This window comes from Myxine glutinosa, chromosome 12 (assembly GCF_964187855.1).
Source record: "Myxine glutinosa chromosome 12, kmMyxGlut1.1, whole genome shotgun sequence".
Lineage (NCBI taxonomy): Eukaryota > Metazoa > Chordata > Myxini > Myxiniformes > Myxinidae > Myxine > Myxine glutinosa.
The window spans coordinates 53,168,741-53,187,643 of NC_136272.1; the positions used below are offsets into that span (position 1 = coordinate 53,168,741).

General features: G+C 40.9%; 2 protein-coding genes across 5 annotated transcripts in view; both read right to left on the reverse strand.

Moving 5' to 3' along the window:
- Positions 1–7,484: 7,484 nt before the first annotated feature.
- LOC144888392 (uncharacterized) lies at positions 7,485–18,867 on the reverse strand. Its single transcript, XM_078766262.1, has 5 exons — positions 18,784–18,867; positions 18,585–18,670; positions 18,329–18,537; positions 12,145–12,323; positions 7,485–8,363 (listed from the first exon to the last, which is right to left on the reverse strand). The coding sequence occupies exons 1-5, from the start codon at positions 18,865–18,867 to the stop codon at positions 7,485–7,487; spliced, it is 1,437 nt and encodes a 478-aa protein (XP_078622388.1).
- The window catches only part of LOC137418586 (uncharacterized), a 156,580-nt gene continuing 150,036 nt past the window's right edge, over positions 12,360–18,903 (reverse strand). For all 4 annotated transcript variants that reach the window (XR_013621101.1, XR_013621104.1, XR_013621102.1 and 1 more), the window contains 2 exons: positions 18,784–18,848; positions 12,360–12,405 (listed from right to left, as the gene is read on the reverse strand). The gene's annotated coding sequence lies outside the window, so the exon portion shown is untranslated. The remainder of the gene's footprint in view (positions 12,406–18,783; positions 18,849–18,903) is intronic.

Genomic DNA, 18,903 nt, shown 5'->3' on the forward strand with positions numbered 1-18,903 from the left:
AACCACTTTTGCACTTGTATTAGTGTGGAAAAACCACTTTTCGCACTTGTGTTAGTGTTGAAAAACCACTTTTCGCACTTGTATTAGTGTTGAAAAACCACTTTTCGCACTTGTGTTGGTGCAGGAAACCACTTTTGCACTTGTATTAGTGTGGAAAAAACACTTTTTGCACTTGTGATAGTGTTGAAAAACGACTTTTCGCACTTGTGTTAGTGTTGAAAAACCACTTTTCGCACTTGTGTTGGTGCAGGAAACCACTTTTGCACTTGTATTAGTGTGGAAAAAACACTTTTTGCACTTGTGATAGTGTTGAAAAACCACTTTTCGCACTTGTGTTAGTGTTGAAAAACCACTTTTCGCACATGTGTTGGGGCAGGAAACCACTTTTGCACTTGTATTAGTGTGGAAAAACCACTTTTCGCACTTGTGTTAGTGTTGAAAAACCACTTTTCGCACTTGTGTTAGTGTTGAAAAACCACTTGTCGCACTTGTGTTGGTGCAGGAAACCACTTTTGCACTTGTATTAGTGTGGAAAAACCACTTTTCGCACTTGTGTTAGTGTTGAAAAACCACTTTTCGCACTTGTGTTAGTGTTGAAAAACCACTTTTCGCGCTTGTGTTGGTGCAGGAAACCACTTTTGCACTTGTATTAGTGTGGAAAAACCACTTTTCGCACTTGTGTTAGTGTTGAAAAACCACTTTTCGCACTTGTATTAGTGTTGAAAAACCACTTTTCGCACTTGTGTTAGTGCAGGAAACCACTTTTGCACTTGTATTAGTTTGGAAAAAACACTTTTTGCACTTGTGATAGTGTTGAAAAACCACTTTTCGCACTTGTGTTAGTGTTGGAAAACCACTTTTCGCACTTGTGTTGGTGCAGGAAACCACTTTTGCACTTGTATTAGTGTGGAAAAAACACTTTTTGCACTTGTGATAGTGTTGAAAAACCACTTTTCGCACTTGTGATAGTGTTGAAAAACCACTTTTCGCACTTGTGTTAGTGTTGAAAAACCACTTTTCGCACTTGTGTTGGTGCAGGAAATCACTTTTGCACTTGTATTAGTGTGGAAAAACCACTTTTCGCACTTCTGTTAGTGTTGAAAAAACACTTTTTGCACTTGTGATAGTGTTGAAAAACCACTTTTCGCACTTGTGTTAGTGTTGAAAAACCACTTTTCGCACTTGTGTTGGTGCAGGAAATCACTTTTGCACTTGTATTAGTGTGGAAAAACCACTTTTCGCACTTGTGTTAGTGTTGAAAAACCACTTTTCGCACTTGTGTTGGTGCAGGAAACCACTTTTGCACTTGTATTAGTGTGGAAAAACCACTTTTCGCACTTGTGTTAGTATTGAAAAACCACTTTTCGCACTTGTATTAGTGTTGAAAAACCACTTTTCGCACTTGTGTTGGTGCAGGAAACCACTTTTGCACTTGTATTAGTGTGGAAAAAACACTTTTTGCACTTGTGATAGTGTTGAAAAACCACTTTTCGCACTTGTGTTAGTGTTGAAAAACCACTTTTCGCACTTGTGTTGGTGCAGGAAACCACTTTTGCACTTGTATTAGTGTGGAAAAAACACTTTTTGCACTTGTGATAGTGTTGAAAAACCACTTTTCGCACTTGTGTTAGTGTTGAAAAACCACTTTTCGCACATGTGTTGGGGCAGGAAACCACTTTTGCACTTGTATTAGTGTGGAAAAACCACTTTTCGCACTTGTGTTAGTGTTGAAAAACCACTTTTCGCACTTGTGTTAGTGTTGAAAAACCACTTGTCGCACTTGTGTTGGTGCAGGAAACCACTTTTGCACTTGTATTAGTGTGGAAAAACCACTTTTCGCACTTGTGTTAGTGTTGAAAAACCACTTTTCGCACTTGTGTTATTGTTGAAAAACCACTTTTCGCACTTGTGTTGGTGCAGGAAACCACTTTTGCACTTATATATATATATATATATATGTGTGTGGGTGTACATGTGTGTGTACGTGTGTGTGTATGTATGTATATGTGTATGCATGTGTGTGTGTATGTGTATGCATGTGTGTGTGTGTGTCTGTGTGTGTGTATGTGTCTGTGTGTGTATATGTGTATGTGTGTGTATCCATATGTGTATGTGTATATGTGTGTATGTGTATATGCATGTGTCGGTGTACATGTGTGTGTACGTGTGCGTGCATGTGTGTGTGTGTGTGTATGTGTATGTGTGTATATATATGTGTGTGTATGTGTATGTGTATATGTGTGTCGGTGTACGTGTGTGTGTGTGTGTGTGTGTGTGTGTGTGTGTGTGTGTGTGTGTGTGTGTGTGTGTGTGTGTGTGTGTGTGTGTGTGTGTGTGTGTGTGTGTGTGAATAAGAGAGAGACCGAATTGTGAGATACAGAAATGAAAAAACGAGGTGTGTGTGTGTGTGTGTGTGTGTGTGTGTTATTGTGAAACAGGTGCAGCATCCAACTCAATATGTCGAAATGTCACACACGTCCATGCCCGTGGGATTCCCACGGGTGACCCCACTAGTATATATATACTAGCTTGGCTCGGCTCGCCGAGTGTCGTTACTGAGGAACAGGCTCTTATTTTAGCTGAGGATAATGACTGCACCTGAGTTGCTGTGTTGTCATGATTTACACCAATCATAATACAAACAATTATTTTGCACAAATGTATTTGTTGTGTTTGTGATATTACATTTTTATAGGCAATTTCGGTTGAATGTTTTTTTTCAAGAAAGAACCCCTCAGCACATACATCGGGGAGGGGTAGTTGCAGACTGGAAGTTTGGGACGATTACACCTCACCACCACGTCATTTAAAACACCTCACCACCACATAATTTAAAACACCTCACCACCACATAATTTGAAACACCTCACTCCCACCTAATTTAAACACCTCATCACCAAGTAATTTAAAACACGTCACCACCACGTAATTCAAAAAACCTCACCACCACATCATTCAAAACACCTCACCACCATGTAATTCAAAACACCTCACCCCCACGTCATTCAAAACACCTCACCACCACGTAATTCAAAAGCCCTCACGACCACGTAATTCAAAACACCTCACCACCACATAATTAAAAACACCTCATCCACATGTAATTCAAAACACATCACGTAATTCAAAACCCCTCACGACCACGTAATTCAAAACACCTCACCACCACATCATTAAAAACACCTCATCCACATGTAATTCAAAACACCTCATCACCACGTAATTCAAAACACCTCACCCCCACGTAATTTAAAACATCTCACCCCCACCTAATTCAAAACACCTCACCCCCACCTAATTCAAAACACCTCACCCCCACCTAATTCAAAACACCTCACCCCCACCTAATTCAAAACACCTCACCACCACGTTATTCAAAACCCCTCACGACCACGTAATTTAGAAGACCTCACCATCACATAATTAAAAACACCTCAATACCAAGTCATTCAAAACACCTCACCACCACCTAATTTAAAACACCTCACCACCAACTAATTCAAAAGACCTCACGACCAACTAATTCAAAACACCTCACCACCACGTAATTCAAAACCCCTCACGACCACGTAATTCAAAAGACCTCACCACCACATAATTAAAAACACCTCAATACCAAGTCATTCAAAACACCTCACCACCACCTAATTTAAAACACCTCACCACCAACTAATTCAAAACACCTCACCACCACGTAATTCAAAACCTCTCACGACCACGTAATTCAAAAGACCTCACCACCACATAATTAAAAACACCTCAATACCAAGTCATTCAAAACACCTCACCACCACCACCTAATTTAAAACACCTCACCACCAACTAATTCAAAACACCTCACCACCACGTAATTAAACACACCTCACCACCAAGTAATTAAAAACACCTCACCAGTCACCACCACTTAATTCAAAACACCTCACCACCAAGTAATTAAAAACACCTCACCAGTCACCACCACGTAATTCAAAACACCTCACCACCACATAATTCAAAACACCTCACCACCACGTAATTCAAAACACCTCACCACCACATGATTCAAAACCACCACCACGTTATTAAAAACACTTCACAACCACGGAAACAAAAGTTTCAGGGAGTAGTTCAGTGACAACACAGATACTGCCCAGATATGTAGATATATAAATCGATGACCAAGTGTGCCTGAGTTGCTGTTTTGTCATGGTGGACACCAATCATAACAAACAATTATTTTGCATAAATGTTTTTGTCATATACGTGATATTACATTTCATAAACAATTGAAGTTGAATACTTAAGTTGAAAAAATACATCTTTTTCAATTTTTGTTTTTCAACAAAAGTTGTTTTTTCAAAAAATTTCAAAACAAAGACCCTTGAAGACACACACAGGAGAGATAGGTTCATACCCGAAGTTTCGTACGATTTTACAAAAGTTTGAGGTAGTAATTCAGTGACAAGACAAGACAAGTGACAAGACACTGCACAGATATATTTATAGATATGCTGTGTGTGTATATATATATATATATATATATATATATATATATATATATATATATATATATATATATATATATATATATATATATATATATATACAGGGCTGCAAAAGTAGGTATACAGTAAGGATTATACCAGTATTACCAGTATTATAATAGTTTTGAGGGATTTTGAGGGAAATAGTTTTGAGGGACATTTGAGGGATTAATATGTTTATTATTGATATGTTTATTATTGATATGTTATTATTGATATGCTTGTATAATCAATAAAATACGTTTTGTGCGCACGTTTTTTTTCTTCATAACTGTATACCTACTTTTGCAGCCCCCTGTATGTATGTATATATATATATATATATATATATATATATATATATATATATATATATATATATATATATATATATATTGTTACTGATCGCGGTTTAAGATGTTAGTTACCGAGCAGTTTGGTATTGCCGCGACCTAACAGGATCCCTGACTCACCCGATTCACCCAGGACTTTGGCCGGATGGCACCACAGCTAGTCAATAGGGAAAAGACAAAGGCGACACGGATGTGAAGAAGAAGAAGCAGAAGACAAAAAGGTTGGAAATACCACTAAATTTATTCCTACTATTTACATGCTAAAAGTAACCAAGGAGAAGGAAAGATAATAAAATAATATACAGAAGGATTAGAGACACAGTGCAATTATTAACTTATACAGCTTAATTAACCCAGGACAGAACAAACAAAAGACACTGACTCAAGCGGGGAATTGCAGTAATGGCAGGATGTGGATGGCTGGAGGGAGAGGGAGGTCCAAGGGGGTCCCGCAGCACAACCGGCGCGTTTAGCAGCCGCCGTTCAGGCCAGGCCCCACGCTGCTGTTTTGGCTGCTGTTTACGTCGCGTGCTTTGCCAGGCCTTGTCCCACTCGTCTGGTCCAAACCCTCAACTCTTTCTTGTTTCTCTCACTCCTCACCACCGACTCCTCACCGCAACCAACTGACCACCGACTCCTTACCACCGCAACCAACGCAACCACTGACCCTCCTCTGGCAACCGACTCAGACCAACTCCTTGTGACCAACTCAAAGTGCATCTCCGACCAACTCACTGTGACCACTTCCGTTTGCGCCTTTTATAGCGCCTCCAGCGATTACGCCGCCGGCGTTTTGGACACGCCCATCGGGGTGCTCACCTCGGCCCTGGTTGGTCGCGCGACCCTCGGGCTCCGCCCTGGATGACGACGGGCGGGCGCGCCCCTCCTCCCCTCTGACGAGGTGGAGACACGCCTTTCTTCTCCGACTCAAAGCACATGGTCAATGGCGGTTATTGGAGGGGAGGTGATTGGGAATCGAGGGCTCAGCAGTGACGAGAGGGGATGTAATATGGAAATGGAGGTTTTGGGGATGGGAAGGAAAGGGAGCTTTTGGGGATGGGAAGGAAAGGGGATCTATTCTCTTTCACTGGTGCAATGGAGTATTTCAATTAATGGAAGACACAGCCTTACACTAATACACATAATAAGGATATAACTGTCAAAAAAGATATATCGTGTCCTGCATGTATGTTTTATGGACTAACTACGGGAACGCCCTTTGACCTTTATACAACCACAAACGGAGGGAGGAGGGGTGATATTTTACAACAACCTTTTACAACAACATTTTACCACAACAATAAATTAAAAAAAACATTCTCATATCCACAACAATATATATATATATATATATATATATATATATATATATATATATATATATATATATATATAAGATAGATAAAATATGTTGACATAAATCGAATAGCGTGGATCGGGATGCTGTGCTTGCCTCACTATACATCGCTGCAGAGGCACAAGTTTGTTTGAACTTAGGATAATGACTATATGAGTTGTTGTGTCGTCATGATTTAAGCCAATGATAATGCAAACATTTCTTCTGCTCAAATTTATTTGTAATATCAGTGATGTTACATCTTTATAAGCAATTTAAGTTCAGGATAGTGATAACACTTCACTGTAAACAATACAACAACATGTCGCAGTTCTTGGAAGGTGAGGCAACTGCTTGATAGCGAAACGAATATTGTCAGGGTGGCCAACGCGTCATGATCCTACATACAGTTGACCATATGTGAAGACCGGTTGTTCTAGCCACAAGCACACCCTAGACAAACTCTGCCCCTGACTCTTGTTTATGGTCATGGCAAAGGCAATTCTCACTGGGAACTGACGTCGTTGCCAATGGAATGGGAAAATCCCATCTGTAGGTTGAAGAGTGATGCGAGGGATAAACACACTGCGACCTGCATTGTCACCATTAGCAATAATAGCCTTTAGGAGGCGGCCACAGATAACTTCTTTCACGATTAACCGTGTCCCATTTAATTGCAGAGTCCTGGCTTCGCGTTGAGGTTGCGGAGCAAGATTAACGGCATGCCATCCTTGAGTGAGAGTTGATGAGGTGGCATTCCGGCAATGTTAAGGGAATTGAGATATTCAGTTGGCAAACGTGTGGCATCGTCATCATCATCATCATTTACCGTCTTGTCTGCACTTTGACAAAGTGTTGGTGTTCCAGGAAATGTATCTGACATGACCTCGTTGATGGTATCCACCAATGTGTTATTTGGTGCTAATATTGCACGATCTGCCATCCACTTATGATCTGTGTGGTGTCGGTGAAAGTCAGGAAAGACCCAGTCAATGACTTCACTCATGGATCTACTTGATTGTTTCACGTGAGGTGCTGTCAATTTGCATGCACATTTCCTCTGGTATTTCAATGCATGCCTCATTGTTGTAGGGTAGCTGTCCGTTGCCAAGTTGTAGTAGCCAACGATCAAACTCCCTCGATTTTTTATAATGTCCAATGTCCATTCATAAGCACACGCATATTCTCGGTAAGGTGGAATATCTTGAAATGTTGCCACAACACAGAGAATATTTCAGAGAGGCATTGACAATCTGGGCACGTGATCCATGTTTAATAACAGGAAGCACCTGTCTAAAGTGTCCAGCAGAGAACTATTACTTTTCCCCCAAAAGGTATGTCTTGGTTGGTGATGTCTCGTAATGTACGGTGGTCAAGTGCCTCAAGTAGGTGCCTGTGACTCATTGGAGCCTCGTCCCATACAATAAGGTTTGCTCTACGAATTAGGTCAGCAAGAACACTTTGGTGAGATATCGATATTGATAATGTTGTTGAGTCAGTGACCATGATGGGGGCTTTGAACCTGGAATGAAATGTACGTCCACCCAGCAGAAGTGTAGCCGCAATACCACTTGAGGCAACAGCTAGAGAAACATTCATTTTGTCACTGTGCAGGGTGTGTGCAGCAGCTAGCAGAGTGTTCAGTGTATAGGTTTTACCTGTCCCACCTCTTGCATCCAGGAAGATAGCCAATGGTTCCTTTTTCTGTAAAGCAACTATAACAGTGTCATATACATATACCTCACGTTGAGAGGGTAGAAGTGCATTTGGGCCATGCAAGCGTTGGTTTACAATGTTTCTCAAAGTTTTAAAATCATAAGCAAGTTCAAGTTCCTCCTGAATAATCATTGGCAGTTGTGGTTGTGCAATATTTCCATTGATTGCTTGCACTGTTGCACGCAAATCATTTGTGACATTTGGCAGATGAAACTCAGAAAGTTGTCTGTCGTGGTGTTGAAGGCGATGCTCAACGTCCAGCGATACCATTGCACGCAGGAGTTGATGATCAGCTTGCTTATTGAGGAACCCGAGGAAGAAAGTCATCCCACCAGTGCATATGGTGATGGTCGAAGACCATAACTGGGTCAGCAGGGTTTCAAAAGAGTAGAGTAGGAGGGTCACAAAGAGCTCCCTGATTTGTGGGCACATTTGTATTGCTTCTGCAATCTGCATCTGTCAATGCAAAATGCCATTCTCCATCATTTTGAAGGAGACCAAGCGTCTCACACATGCACTTTGGAAAGTTTCATGGCACTGACCATTAATAGTCCTCTACTTCCTTCTACATTTATTTCCATCACTCTTCTCAACCAGTCACTTTCATCCTTCCTCAACACATGACCAAACCATCTCAACCTGTTTCTCTTCACAGCATCAATCACAGGCTCTATTCCCATCATCTTTCGCAATTCATCATTTGTCTTCCTCTCTCTCAACGATACTCTGCACATCCACCGAACCATTCCCATTTACACCCTTTCCAGCCTTCGTTGCTGCTCTACGTTCATTACCTATGTCTCGCTCCCATAAATCATAACACTTATCACACATGCAGCATACACCTTTCCCTTCAGCTTCAACGACACTACCCTCCTCATCAGCACGCCACTCAGTTCCCGAAACTTCTTCCATGCACATCTCACTCTAGCAACCGTTGCTGAGTCTGATCCACCTTCTACATTCAACATGTCTCCGAGGTAGCAAAATGTTTTCACTCCCCCTTCCTCTTCATTAACGGTATGGACCTCAAACATCCGGGGCCTTCGCTCAAACTTGACTGATCTCTCCATACAGGTTGCTTCTGACAAACCAGACGTGATCTGCTTAACAGAAACTTTCCTACCTCATGGTGTCTCTGATTCCTTGGTATCTATCCCAGGTTATTCGCACCTCCAGGAAGGTTAGACCTGAGCCATGTCCTGGAGGTGGGGTTGCTATCTTTATAAAAAAAACTCTTCCTCACTCGCCCTGCACTGCCCTCTCTCCACCTCACCCCCAGGAATACCTTTGGCTACGGCTTCCCCTTCGCTCCCACCTTTTGTTCATATGTGTGTTGTGCCGTCCACCAAACAGTGATGACTCCATATACATCTCGCTGTCTGATAATATGGACCAACTTCTATCTACCCATCCCAACTCTCTCTTCCTCATATGTGGTGATTTCAATTGTCACCATGCCAGTTGGCTGGGTGTGGGTACCTCTATCACAAGCCATGGCTCCTCAGCAAAGGACTTCTGCGACTCACTGGGACTCACGGTCTGGCACCACCCTCTGCTCACCAAACTCTCCTCCTTTGGTATCCATGGAAATCTCCACGCATGGCTGGCGGACTTCCTCTCTAGTCGTAGTCAACGTGTGGCCCTGAATGGGTTTATCTCATCTCCTCTTCCTGTTCAGGCTGGAGTTCCCCAAGGCAGTGTTCTGGGCCCTGTGCGTTTTCTGGTCTTCATCAATGATCTCTCTGACTCTCTTGGAAAATCCTCTCTATCTCTTTGCTGATGACTCTACTCTCTGCCACTCCATACCTATTCCTTCAGATAGGCAGGCAGCAGCCTCCTCACTCTCTGCAGACCTCGACAAAATCACAGACTGGGCAAACAAGTGGAACATTTCAATCCTGAAAAATCTCACACTATCACTATGTCTCTTCGAAAAGACCGTCCGGACAACCCTCCCATGTACTTTGTCAACAAACTTCTCCACGACGTTATGTCACTCAAGCTTTTGGGTCTCACTATCTGCCATGATCTTTCCTGGGAAAACCACATTTCAAATCTGGCCTCCAAAGCCAGCCGCCGACTGGGCATCCTCCGTCGTGCGAAGTCCTTCCTTGGCACACCTGAGCTCCTCACCACATACAAGGCTTTCATCTGCAGCTCAATGGAATACTACACTCCCCTCTGGGCTGGTGCTCCTGCCTCACACCTAGCTCGTCTTCACGCGGTTGAAACCAAAGCGTTCAGAATCATTGGAATCTCCCGCGATGAAGCTAACTCCAAGGGCCATTCACTCACTCACCGCCGGCAGGTTGGTGGTCTTTCCGTCTTCTACCGACTCCTCTCCGGCCTTGCCCTCCCAGCTGTCTCTGGGCTCTGTCCCCCAAATATTCCTGCAGGTCGCACAAGATCTGCCTGCAACCCTCTTATGGTTAAACTGCCAAAATCAAGACTCTGCTCACCTTCACTCCTTCATTCCTCTTTTCTCCTGCCTCTGGAACAAACTCCCTCACTCTCTTCAATCCCACTCCTCCCTCCAGGTCTTTAAAACAGCTGTTCACCACCATCTCTTATCTTCCCCCATCCAAAACCTTGATCTTTTCTACCCCTGCTAATTTCACCCCAAATCCACTTTTTTGAAATACCAACTTCTGTGCTGGAAGTCCTTGGTGTACTTGTGTTTTATACTTCTCCCACCCCCCCCCCCCTTCCCACGCCTCCTCCCCCCAAGCCCTCTCCCTCCCACACATCTCCCGATGTCCCTGCTCTCAAATGTTGTGTTTGTGTGCTTCCCCTTCTCTCCCCATCTTGTCTACTGCTCCCTCTTTTTATATATTTTGTTTGTTAGATTTGTTTGTGAAATAAATGTTAGCTCTTTCACAAGCCTCGATTCTGTAAACAAAAAAACAAACCCCCACCCCCCCCAAAAAAAACCCTCCTTTACGTTCTGAGCCAGCACCTCCATCACAGCTACAAATAGTAGTGACCTTAGTACCGACCCCTGATGCGCTCCCACCTTCACCTCAAACTCACCACTGTTCCCATCCTTCATCCTTACAGCTGTACGCGCTCTTTTGTACATTGCCATCACTACTCTGATCAACCATTCCTCCACTCCTAACTTCCTCAATGCCCGTGTCAATACTTCGTGTGGAACCCTATCGAATGCTTCCTCCAGATCAACAAACCCAAGAAACAGCTTCTTCCTCTTCTCCATGTACTTCTCCTGCAACTGCCTCACAATAAAAAGCGCGTCTGTCGTTCCTCTTCCTGGCATAAATCCAAAACTGCATTTCGTCGATCTGCACTTTCTTCCTTATCCTCCTCTCCAACACCCTTTCCAATACCTTCATTCCATGCTCCAATAACTTTATCGCTCGGTACGAGCCACACTCCAGAGGGTCACCTTTCCCCTTGTATAGAGGGACGAGGGTACTCAGTTCCCAATCCACTGGAATGCGGCCTTCTTTCACCACCAGATTACAGATCTCTGTCATTCTCTTCACACCCCAACTTCCTGCTGCCTTCAACACATCTCCCACAACTCCCGTCAGCCCTCCTGCTTTTCTACTCTTCATTGCTTTTATCGCTTCCTCAACTTCCTTCTCAGTTATCTTCTCTGCCGGTCCTAAAACTGGGTTACTCTCTATGTTGCCATGCCATTCATTCTCTGCATTCAACAGCATTTCCATACATCTCTTCCGTCTTCCTTTAATTCCATCTGGGTCCACAACGATTTGTCCCAAGCAACTCACCCCCATCACATCACACCTCTCTTTCGCTATCTGCTTTGCAATCCTGAATACCGCTCTCTGACCCTCTTCCGAATCCAAGCGTTCTCCGAACATTTTCCTGCATGCCTCCTGTGCCTTTGCTACCTCTTTCTTTGCAGCCTTCTTGGCTGCCTTATAGCCTTTGCTACCTCTTTCTTTGCAGCCTTCTTGACTGCCTTATAACTTTCATGCTCTGCTTTTTCTGCTCCCGTACCCTTCGCCTTCTGCCACTCCTTGAACTTCTTCCTCTTCTCGTCAATCCTCTTTCCAACTTCATCATCCCACCACCATGTTCCCAAGTGCCTCGGTGGTCCTTTTGTCCATCCACATACCTCACCACCGGCTCCCAACAGACTATCTTTCATTGACATCCAATCACTTTCAAGCTCAACCACATCAGCCTCTACCCTACTCAGCCTCTCTTTTAATGCCTCCCTTACTGGCACCTCTTTCAACCTCCACACCTTCATTCTCGGTTGGTACTTCACCCGCCGAGCTCTCCTCGCACCTTTCACCCTCATGTCGCAGACAACCAAGTGGTGCTGTGAAACAGCCTCCTCCCCCGGGATCACCTTTGTGTCCCGGAGGTGCCCCATATCTCGCCTACGCACCATCAGGTAGTCAACGGTTGTCGTCGATCCACCTGAGTGTTGTGGAAAACCAATCAGGTCCACACAACTTTAGTCCAACTTCTGGTTTAATTCCATTTAGATCATGACATCATCCTGTAATGCAGGAAATGCAATAAGCATAAGATATGGCATCACATGGGACCATTCATAACATTCAATGTAAGCAATGTAAGCAAGCTGAATATTCTATGCTGGCGTACCGTTAGCGAGTCTACCAGATGTAACGTGTCACAGGAGAAGTCTCGGAGCACCGTCCGCAGCAGCGGGTCTTATAGTCGCGCCCCTAGCGGTGTCAACCAGGGTCGGGTGACGAAGGGTGTAACGCCAAGTCGTCGGGCCCTGGTAGACTCGGTGAGGGGAGGGTCGGTAGACTTTCGGCGATGGGAGCGTCGGGAGAGTCCATAGTCTCATAGATGGGTTCGATCGGTTCGTCCGATCTAAATATCTCTAATTCTGGGAGATTTAATCTATCTCTAATTCTGGGGGATTTAATCGATCTCTAATTCTGGGGTATTTAATCTACCTCTAATTATGTGGGATTTAATCTTTCTCTAATTCTGGGGGATTTAATCTATCTGCAATTCTGGGGGATTTAATCTATCTCTAATTCTGGAGGATTTAATCTATCTCTAATTCTGGGGTAATTAATCTTTCTCTAATTGCAGGGGAATGAATCTATTTCTAATTCTGGGGGATTTAATCTATCTCTAATTCTGGGAGATTTAATCTATCTCTAATTCTGAGGGATTTAATCTATCTCTAATTCTGGGGGATTTAATCTATCTCTAATTCTGGGGAATTTAATCTATCTCTAATTCTGGGGGATTTAATCGATCTCTAATTCTGGGGGATTTAATCTTTCTCTAATTATGTGGGATTTAATCTTTCTCTAATTCTGGGGGATTTAATCTATCTCTAATTCTGGGGGATTTAATCTGTCTCTAATTCTGGGGGATTTAATCTATCTGTAATTCTGGGGGATTTAATCTATCTCTAGTTGCGGGGGAATGAATCTATCTCTAATTCTGGGGGATGTAATCTATCTCTAATTGTGGGGGAATTCATCTTTCTCTAATTCTAGGGGATTTAATCTGTCTCTAATTCTGAGGGAATTAATCTATCTCTAATTTGGGGGGAATTAATTCTGGGGGATTTAATCTATCTCTAATTCTGGGGGATTTAATCTGGGGGATTTAATTCTGGAGGATTTAATCTATCTCTAATTTTGGGGGATTTAATCTATCTCTAATTTTGGGGGATTTAATCCATCTCTAATTGTGGGGGAATGAATCTATCTCTAATTCGGGGGCATTTAATCTATGTCTAATTGTGGGGGAATTAATCTTTCACTAATTCTGGGGATTTAATCTGTCTCTAATTCTGGAGGATTTAATATTTCTCTAATTCTGGGGGATTTCGTCTCTCTAATTCTGGGGGATTTCATCTATCTCTACTTCTGGGGAATTTAATCTTTCTCTAATTCTGGGGGGATTGAATCTTTCTCTAATTCTGGGGGCTTTAGTCTTTCTCTAATTCTGGGGGATTTAATCTTTCTTTAATTCTGGGGGATTTAATATATCTATAATTGTGGGGGAATTAATTCTGGGGGATTTAATCTATCTCTAATTCTGGGGGATTTAATCTGGGGGATTTAATTCTGGGGGATTTAATATATCTCTAATTCTGGGAGATTTAATCTATCTCTAATTCTGGGGTAATTAATCTTTCTCTAATTATGTGGGATTTAATCTTTCTCTAATTCTGGGGGATTTAATCTAACTCTAATTCTGGGAGATTTAATCTATGTCTAATTCTGGGGGATTTAATCTGGGGGATTTAATTCTGGGGGATTTAATCTATCTCTAATTCTGGGGGATTTAATCTTTCTCTAATTCTGGGTGATTTAATCTATCTCTCCTTCTGGGGAATTTAATCTTTCTCTAATTCTGGGGGGATTGAATCTTTCTCTAATTCTGGGGGATTTAGTCTTTCTCTAATTCTGGGGTATTTAATCTTTCTTTAATTCTGGGGGATTTAATCTATCTCTAATTGTGGGGGAATTAATTCTGGGGGATTTATTCTGGGGCACTTAATCTATCTCTAATTCTGGGGGATTTAATCTGGGGGATTTAATTCTGGGGGATTTAATCTATCTCTAATTCTGGGAGATTTAATCTATCTCTAATTCTGGGGTAATTAATCTTTCTCTAATTCTGGGGTAATTCATCTTTCTCTAATTATGAGGGATTTAATCTATCTCTAATTCTGGGAGATTTAATCTTTCTCTAATTATGTGGGATTTAATCTATCTCTAATTCTGGGAGATTTAATCTATCTCTAATTCTGGGGAAATTCATCTTTCTCCAATTATGTGGGATTTAATCTATCTCTAATTCTGGGGTAATTAATCTATCTCTAATTCTGGGGTAATTCATCTTTCTCTAATTATGTGGGATTTAATCTCTCTAATTCTGGGGGATTTAATCTATCTCTAATTCTCGGGGATTTCATCTATCTCTAATTCTGGGGTAATTCATCTTTCTCTAATTATGTGGGATTTAATCTTTCTCTAATTCTGTGGGATTTAATCTATCTCTAATTCTGGGAGATTTAATCGATCTCTAATTCTGGGGGATTTAATCTATCTCTAATTACAGGGGAATGAATCAATTTCTAATTCTGGGCGATTTAATCTATCTCTAATTCTGGGAGATTAAATCTATCTCTAATTCTGGGGGATTTAATCTATCTCTAATTCTGGGGGATTTAATCTATCTCTAATTCTGGGGTAATTAATCTTTCTCTAATTATGTGGGATTTAATCTTTCTCTAATTCTGGGGGATTTAATCTATCTCTAATTCTGGGGGATTTAATCTATCTCTAATTCTGGGGGATTTAATCTATCTCTAATTCTGGGGGATTTAATCTATCTCTAATTCTGGGGTAATTAATCTTTCTCTAATTATGTGGGATTTAATCTTTCTCTAATTCTGGGGAATTTAATCTTTCTCTAATTCTGGGGGGATTGAATCTTTCTCTAATTCTGGGGGCTTTAGTCTTTCTCTAATTCTGGGGGATTTAATCTTTCTTTAATTCTGGGGGATTTAATTCTGGGGGATTTAATCTATCTCTAATTCTGGGGGATTTAATCTGGGGGATTTAATTCTGGGGGATTTAATATATCTCTAATTCTGGGAGATTTAATCTATCTCTAATTCTGGGGTAATTAATCTTTCTCTAATTATGTGGGATTTAATCTTTCTCTAATTCTGGGGGATTTAATCTAACTCTAATTCTGGGAGATTTAATCTATGTCTAATTCTGGGGGATTTAATCTGGGGGATTTAATTCTGGGGGATTTAATCTATCTCTAATTCTGGGGGATTTAATCTTTCTCTAATTCTGGGTGATTTAATCTATCTCTCCTTCTGGGGAATTTAATCTTTCTCTAATTCTGGGGGGATTGAATCTTTCTCTAATTCTGGGGGATTTAGTCTTTCTCTAATTCTGGGGTATTTAATCTTTCTTTAATTCTGGGGGATTTAATCTATCTCTAATTGTGGGGGAATTAATTCTGGGGGATTTATTCTGGGGCACTTAATCTATCTCTAATTCTGGGGGATTTAATCTGGGGGATTTAATTCTGGGGGATTTAATCTATCTCTAATTCTGGGAGATTTAATCTATCTCTAATTCTGGGGTAATTAATCTTTCTCTAATTCTGGGGTAATTCATCTTTCTCTAATTATGAGGGATTTAATCTATCTCTAATTCTGGGAGATTTAATCTTTCTCTAATTATGTGGGATTTAATCTATCTCTAATTCTGGGAGATTTAATCTATCTCTAATTCTGGGGAAATTCATCTTTCTCCAATTATGTGGGATTTAATCTATCTCTAATTCTGGGGTAATTAATCTATCTCTAATTCTGGGGTAATTCATCTTTCTCTAATTATGTGGGATTTAATCTCTCTAATTCTGGGGGATTTAATCTATCTCTAATTCTGGGGGATTTCATCTATCTCTAATTCTGGGGTAATTCATCTTTCTCTAATTATGTGGGATTTAATCTTTCTCTAATTCTGGGGGATTTAATCTATCTCTAATTCTGGGAGATTTAATCTATCTCTACTTCTGGGGAATTTAATCTTTCTCTAATTCTGGGGGGATTGAATCTTTCTCTAATTCTGGGGGCTTTAGTCTTTCTCTAATTCTGGGGGATTTAATCTTTCTTTAATTCTGGGGGATTTAATTCTGGGGGATTTAATCTATCTCTAATTCTGGGGGATTTAATCTGGGGGATTTAATTCTGGGGGATTTAATATATCTCTAATTCTGGGAGATTTAATCTATCTCTAATTCTGGGGTAATTAATCTTTCTCTAATTATGTGGGATTTAATCTTTCTCTAATTCTGGGGGATTTAATCTAACTCTAATTCTGGGAGATTTAATCTATGTCTAATTCTGGGGGATTTAATCTGGGGGATTTAATTCTGGGGGATTTAATCTATCTCTAATTCTGGGGGATTTAATCTTTCTCTAATTCTGGGTGATTTAATCTATCTCTCCTTCTGGGGAATTTAATCTTTCTCTAATTCTGGGGGGATTGAATCTTTCTCTAATTCTGGGGGATTTAGTCTTTCTCTAATTCTGGGGTATTTAATCTTTCTTTAATTCTGGGGGATTTAATCTATCTCTAATTGTGGGGGAATTAATTCTGGGGGATTTATTCTGGGGCACTTAATCTATCTCTAATTCTGGGGGATTTAATCTGGGGGATTTAATTCTGGGGGATTTAATCTATCTCTAATTCTGGGAGATTTAATCTATCTCTAATTCTGGGGTAATTAATCTTTCTCTAATTCTGGGGTAATTCATCTTTCTCTAATTATGAGGGATTTAATCTATCTCTAATTCTGGGAGATTTAATCTTTCTCTAATTATGTGGGATTTAATCTATCTCTAATTCTGGGAGATTTAATCTATCTCTAATTCTGGGGAAATTCATCTTTCTCCAATTATGTGGGATTTAATCTATCTCTAATTCTGGGGTAATTAATCTATCTCTAATTCTGGGGTAATTCATCTTTCTCTAATTATGTGGGATTTAATCTCTCTAATTCTGGGGGATTTAATCTATCTCTAATTCTGGGGGATTTCATCTATCTCTAATTCTGGGGTAATTCATCTTTCTCTAATTATGTGGGATTTAATCTTTCTCTAATTCTGGGGGATTTAATCTATCTCTAATTCTGGGAGATTTAATCTATCTCTAATTCTGGGGGATTTAATCGATCTCTAATTCTGGGGGATTTAATCTATCTCTAATTACAGGGGAATGAATCAATTTCTAATTCTGGGGGATTTAATCTATCTCTAATTCTGGGAGATTAAATCTATCTCTAATTCTGGGGGATTTAATCTATCTCTAATTCTGGGGGATTTAATCTATCTCTAATTCTGGGGTAATTAATCTTTCTCTAATTATGTGGGATTTAATCTTTCTCTAATTCTGGGGGATTTAATCTATCTCTAATTCTGGGGGATTTAATCTATCTCTAATTCTGGGGGATTTAATCTATCTCTAATTCTGGGGGATTTAATCTATCTCTAATTATGGGGGATTTAATCTATCTCTAATTGTGGGGGAATTAATCCATCTCTAATTATGGGGGATTTAATCTATCTCCAATTCTGGGGTACAGTAATTAATCTTTCTCCAATTATGTGGGATTTAATCTATCTCTAATTCTGGGGTAATGAATCTATCTCTAATTCTGGGGTAATTAATCTATCTCTAATTCTGGGGTAATTAATCTATCTCTAATTCTGGGGTAATGAATCTCTCTCTATTTCTGAGCGAATTGATCAATCTGTATTTCTGAGAAAATTAATCGATCTTTAATTCCGAAGGAATTAATCAATCCGTATTTCTGAATGAATTATCTTTTTTTTGTTGGTTTATTGAGACAATGATCACATAAGCCGGAGTTATGCTTCTACGAAGATGCACGTAAGCGTCTCTGCATAGCTATGCAGAGAAGGGGTTTATGGGTAACCGTAGCCCGCATAGGCTCGCCGAGGGGTCGATGCGCACCCCTCCAAAATCTCAACAATGCGTCGCACGTAGCTGTGGTCATGTGCGTCAAACAAACGCTGATTGGTTGAGCAGGGAAGTATATCTGGTAGCATTGAGGGTTGGGCCCAGACCCAAATCCGGAACTAAAACAAAGAACCAAAACATTCAAACAGAATGTTTACACTTTTACTGGAGGTGGAAACGGGTTTCCATTTCTGGGTGCTTCTCCATTTTCTGTACATTCTTTAGTTTTAGTAAATGTGACACTGCCCCGTACTGCACGCGTTAACGTTACATGCAAGTAAGTTGGCAAACACCCATGCGGACGTCTGCGGGCGACACCCGTGCATGTTTGCAGAAGCATAAATCAGCCTTTACACCTAACATACCTTGCCAGAGTGTGTGGGTAATGCATGTAGATCGTTGCTTTTCATTTGGTCTTTATCAACAAGTCCTACAAAGGAATTAAACATGAACGATCAATTAATATTGGAACATTCAATCAGCCT

Excerpts from the sequence above, each read along its gene's own strand:
- LOC144888392 (XM_078766262.1), bottom strand. The coding sequence starts at position 18,867 with ATGTTTAATTCCTTTGTAGGACTTGTTGATAAAGACCAAATGAAAAGC. Across the intron at positions 18,538-18,584 it reads GAAACCCGTTTCCACCTCCA|TTCCGGATTTGGGTCTGGGC; the intron begins GTAAAAGTGTAA and ends TCTTTGTTTTAG. Across the intron at positions 8,364-12,144 it reads AGTACCAACCGAGAATGAAG|ATGCAGATTGCAGAAGCAAT; the intron begins GTGTGGAGGTTG and ends TTGCATTGACAG.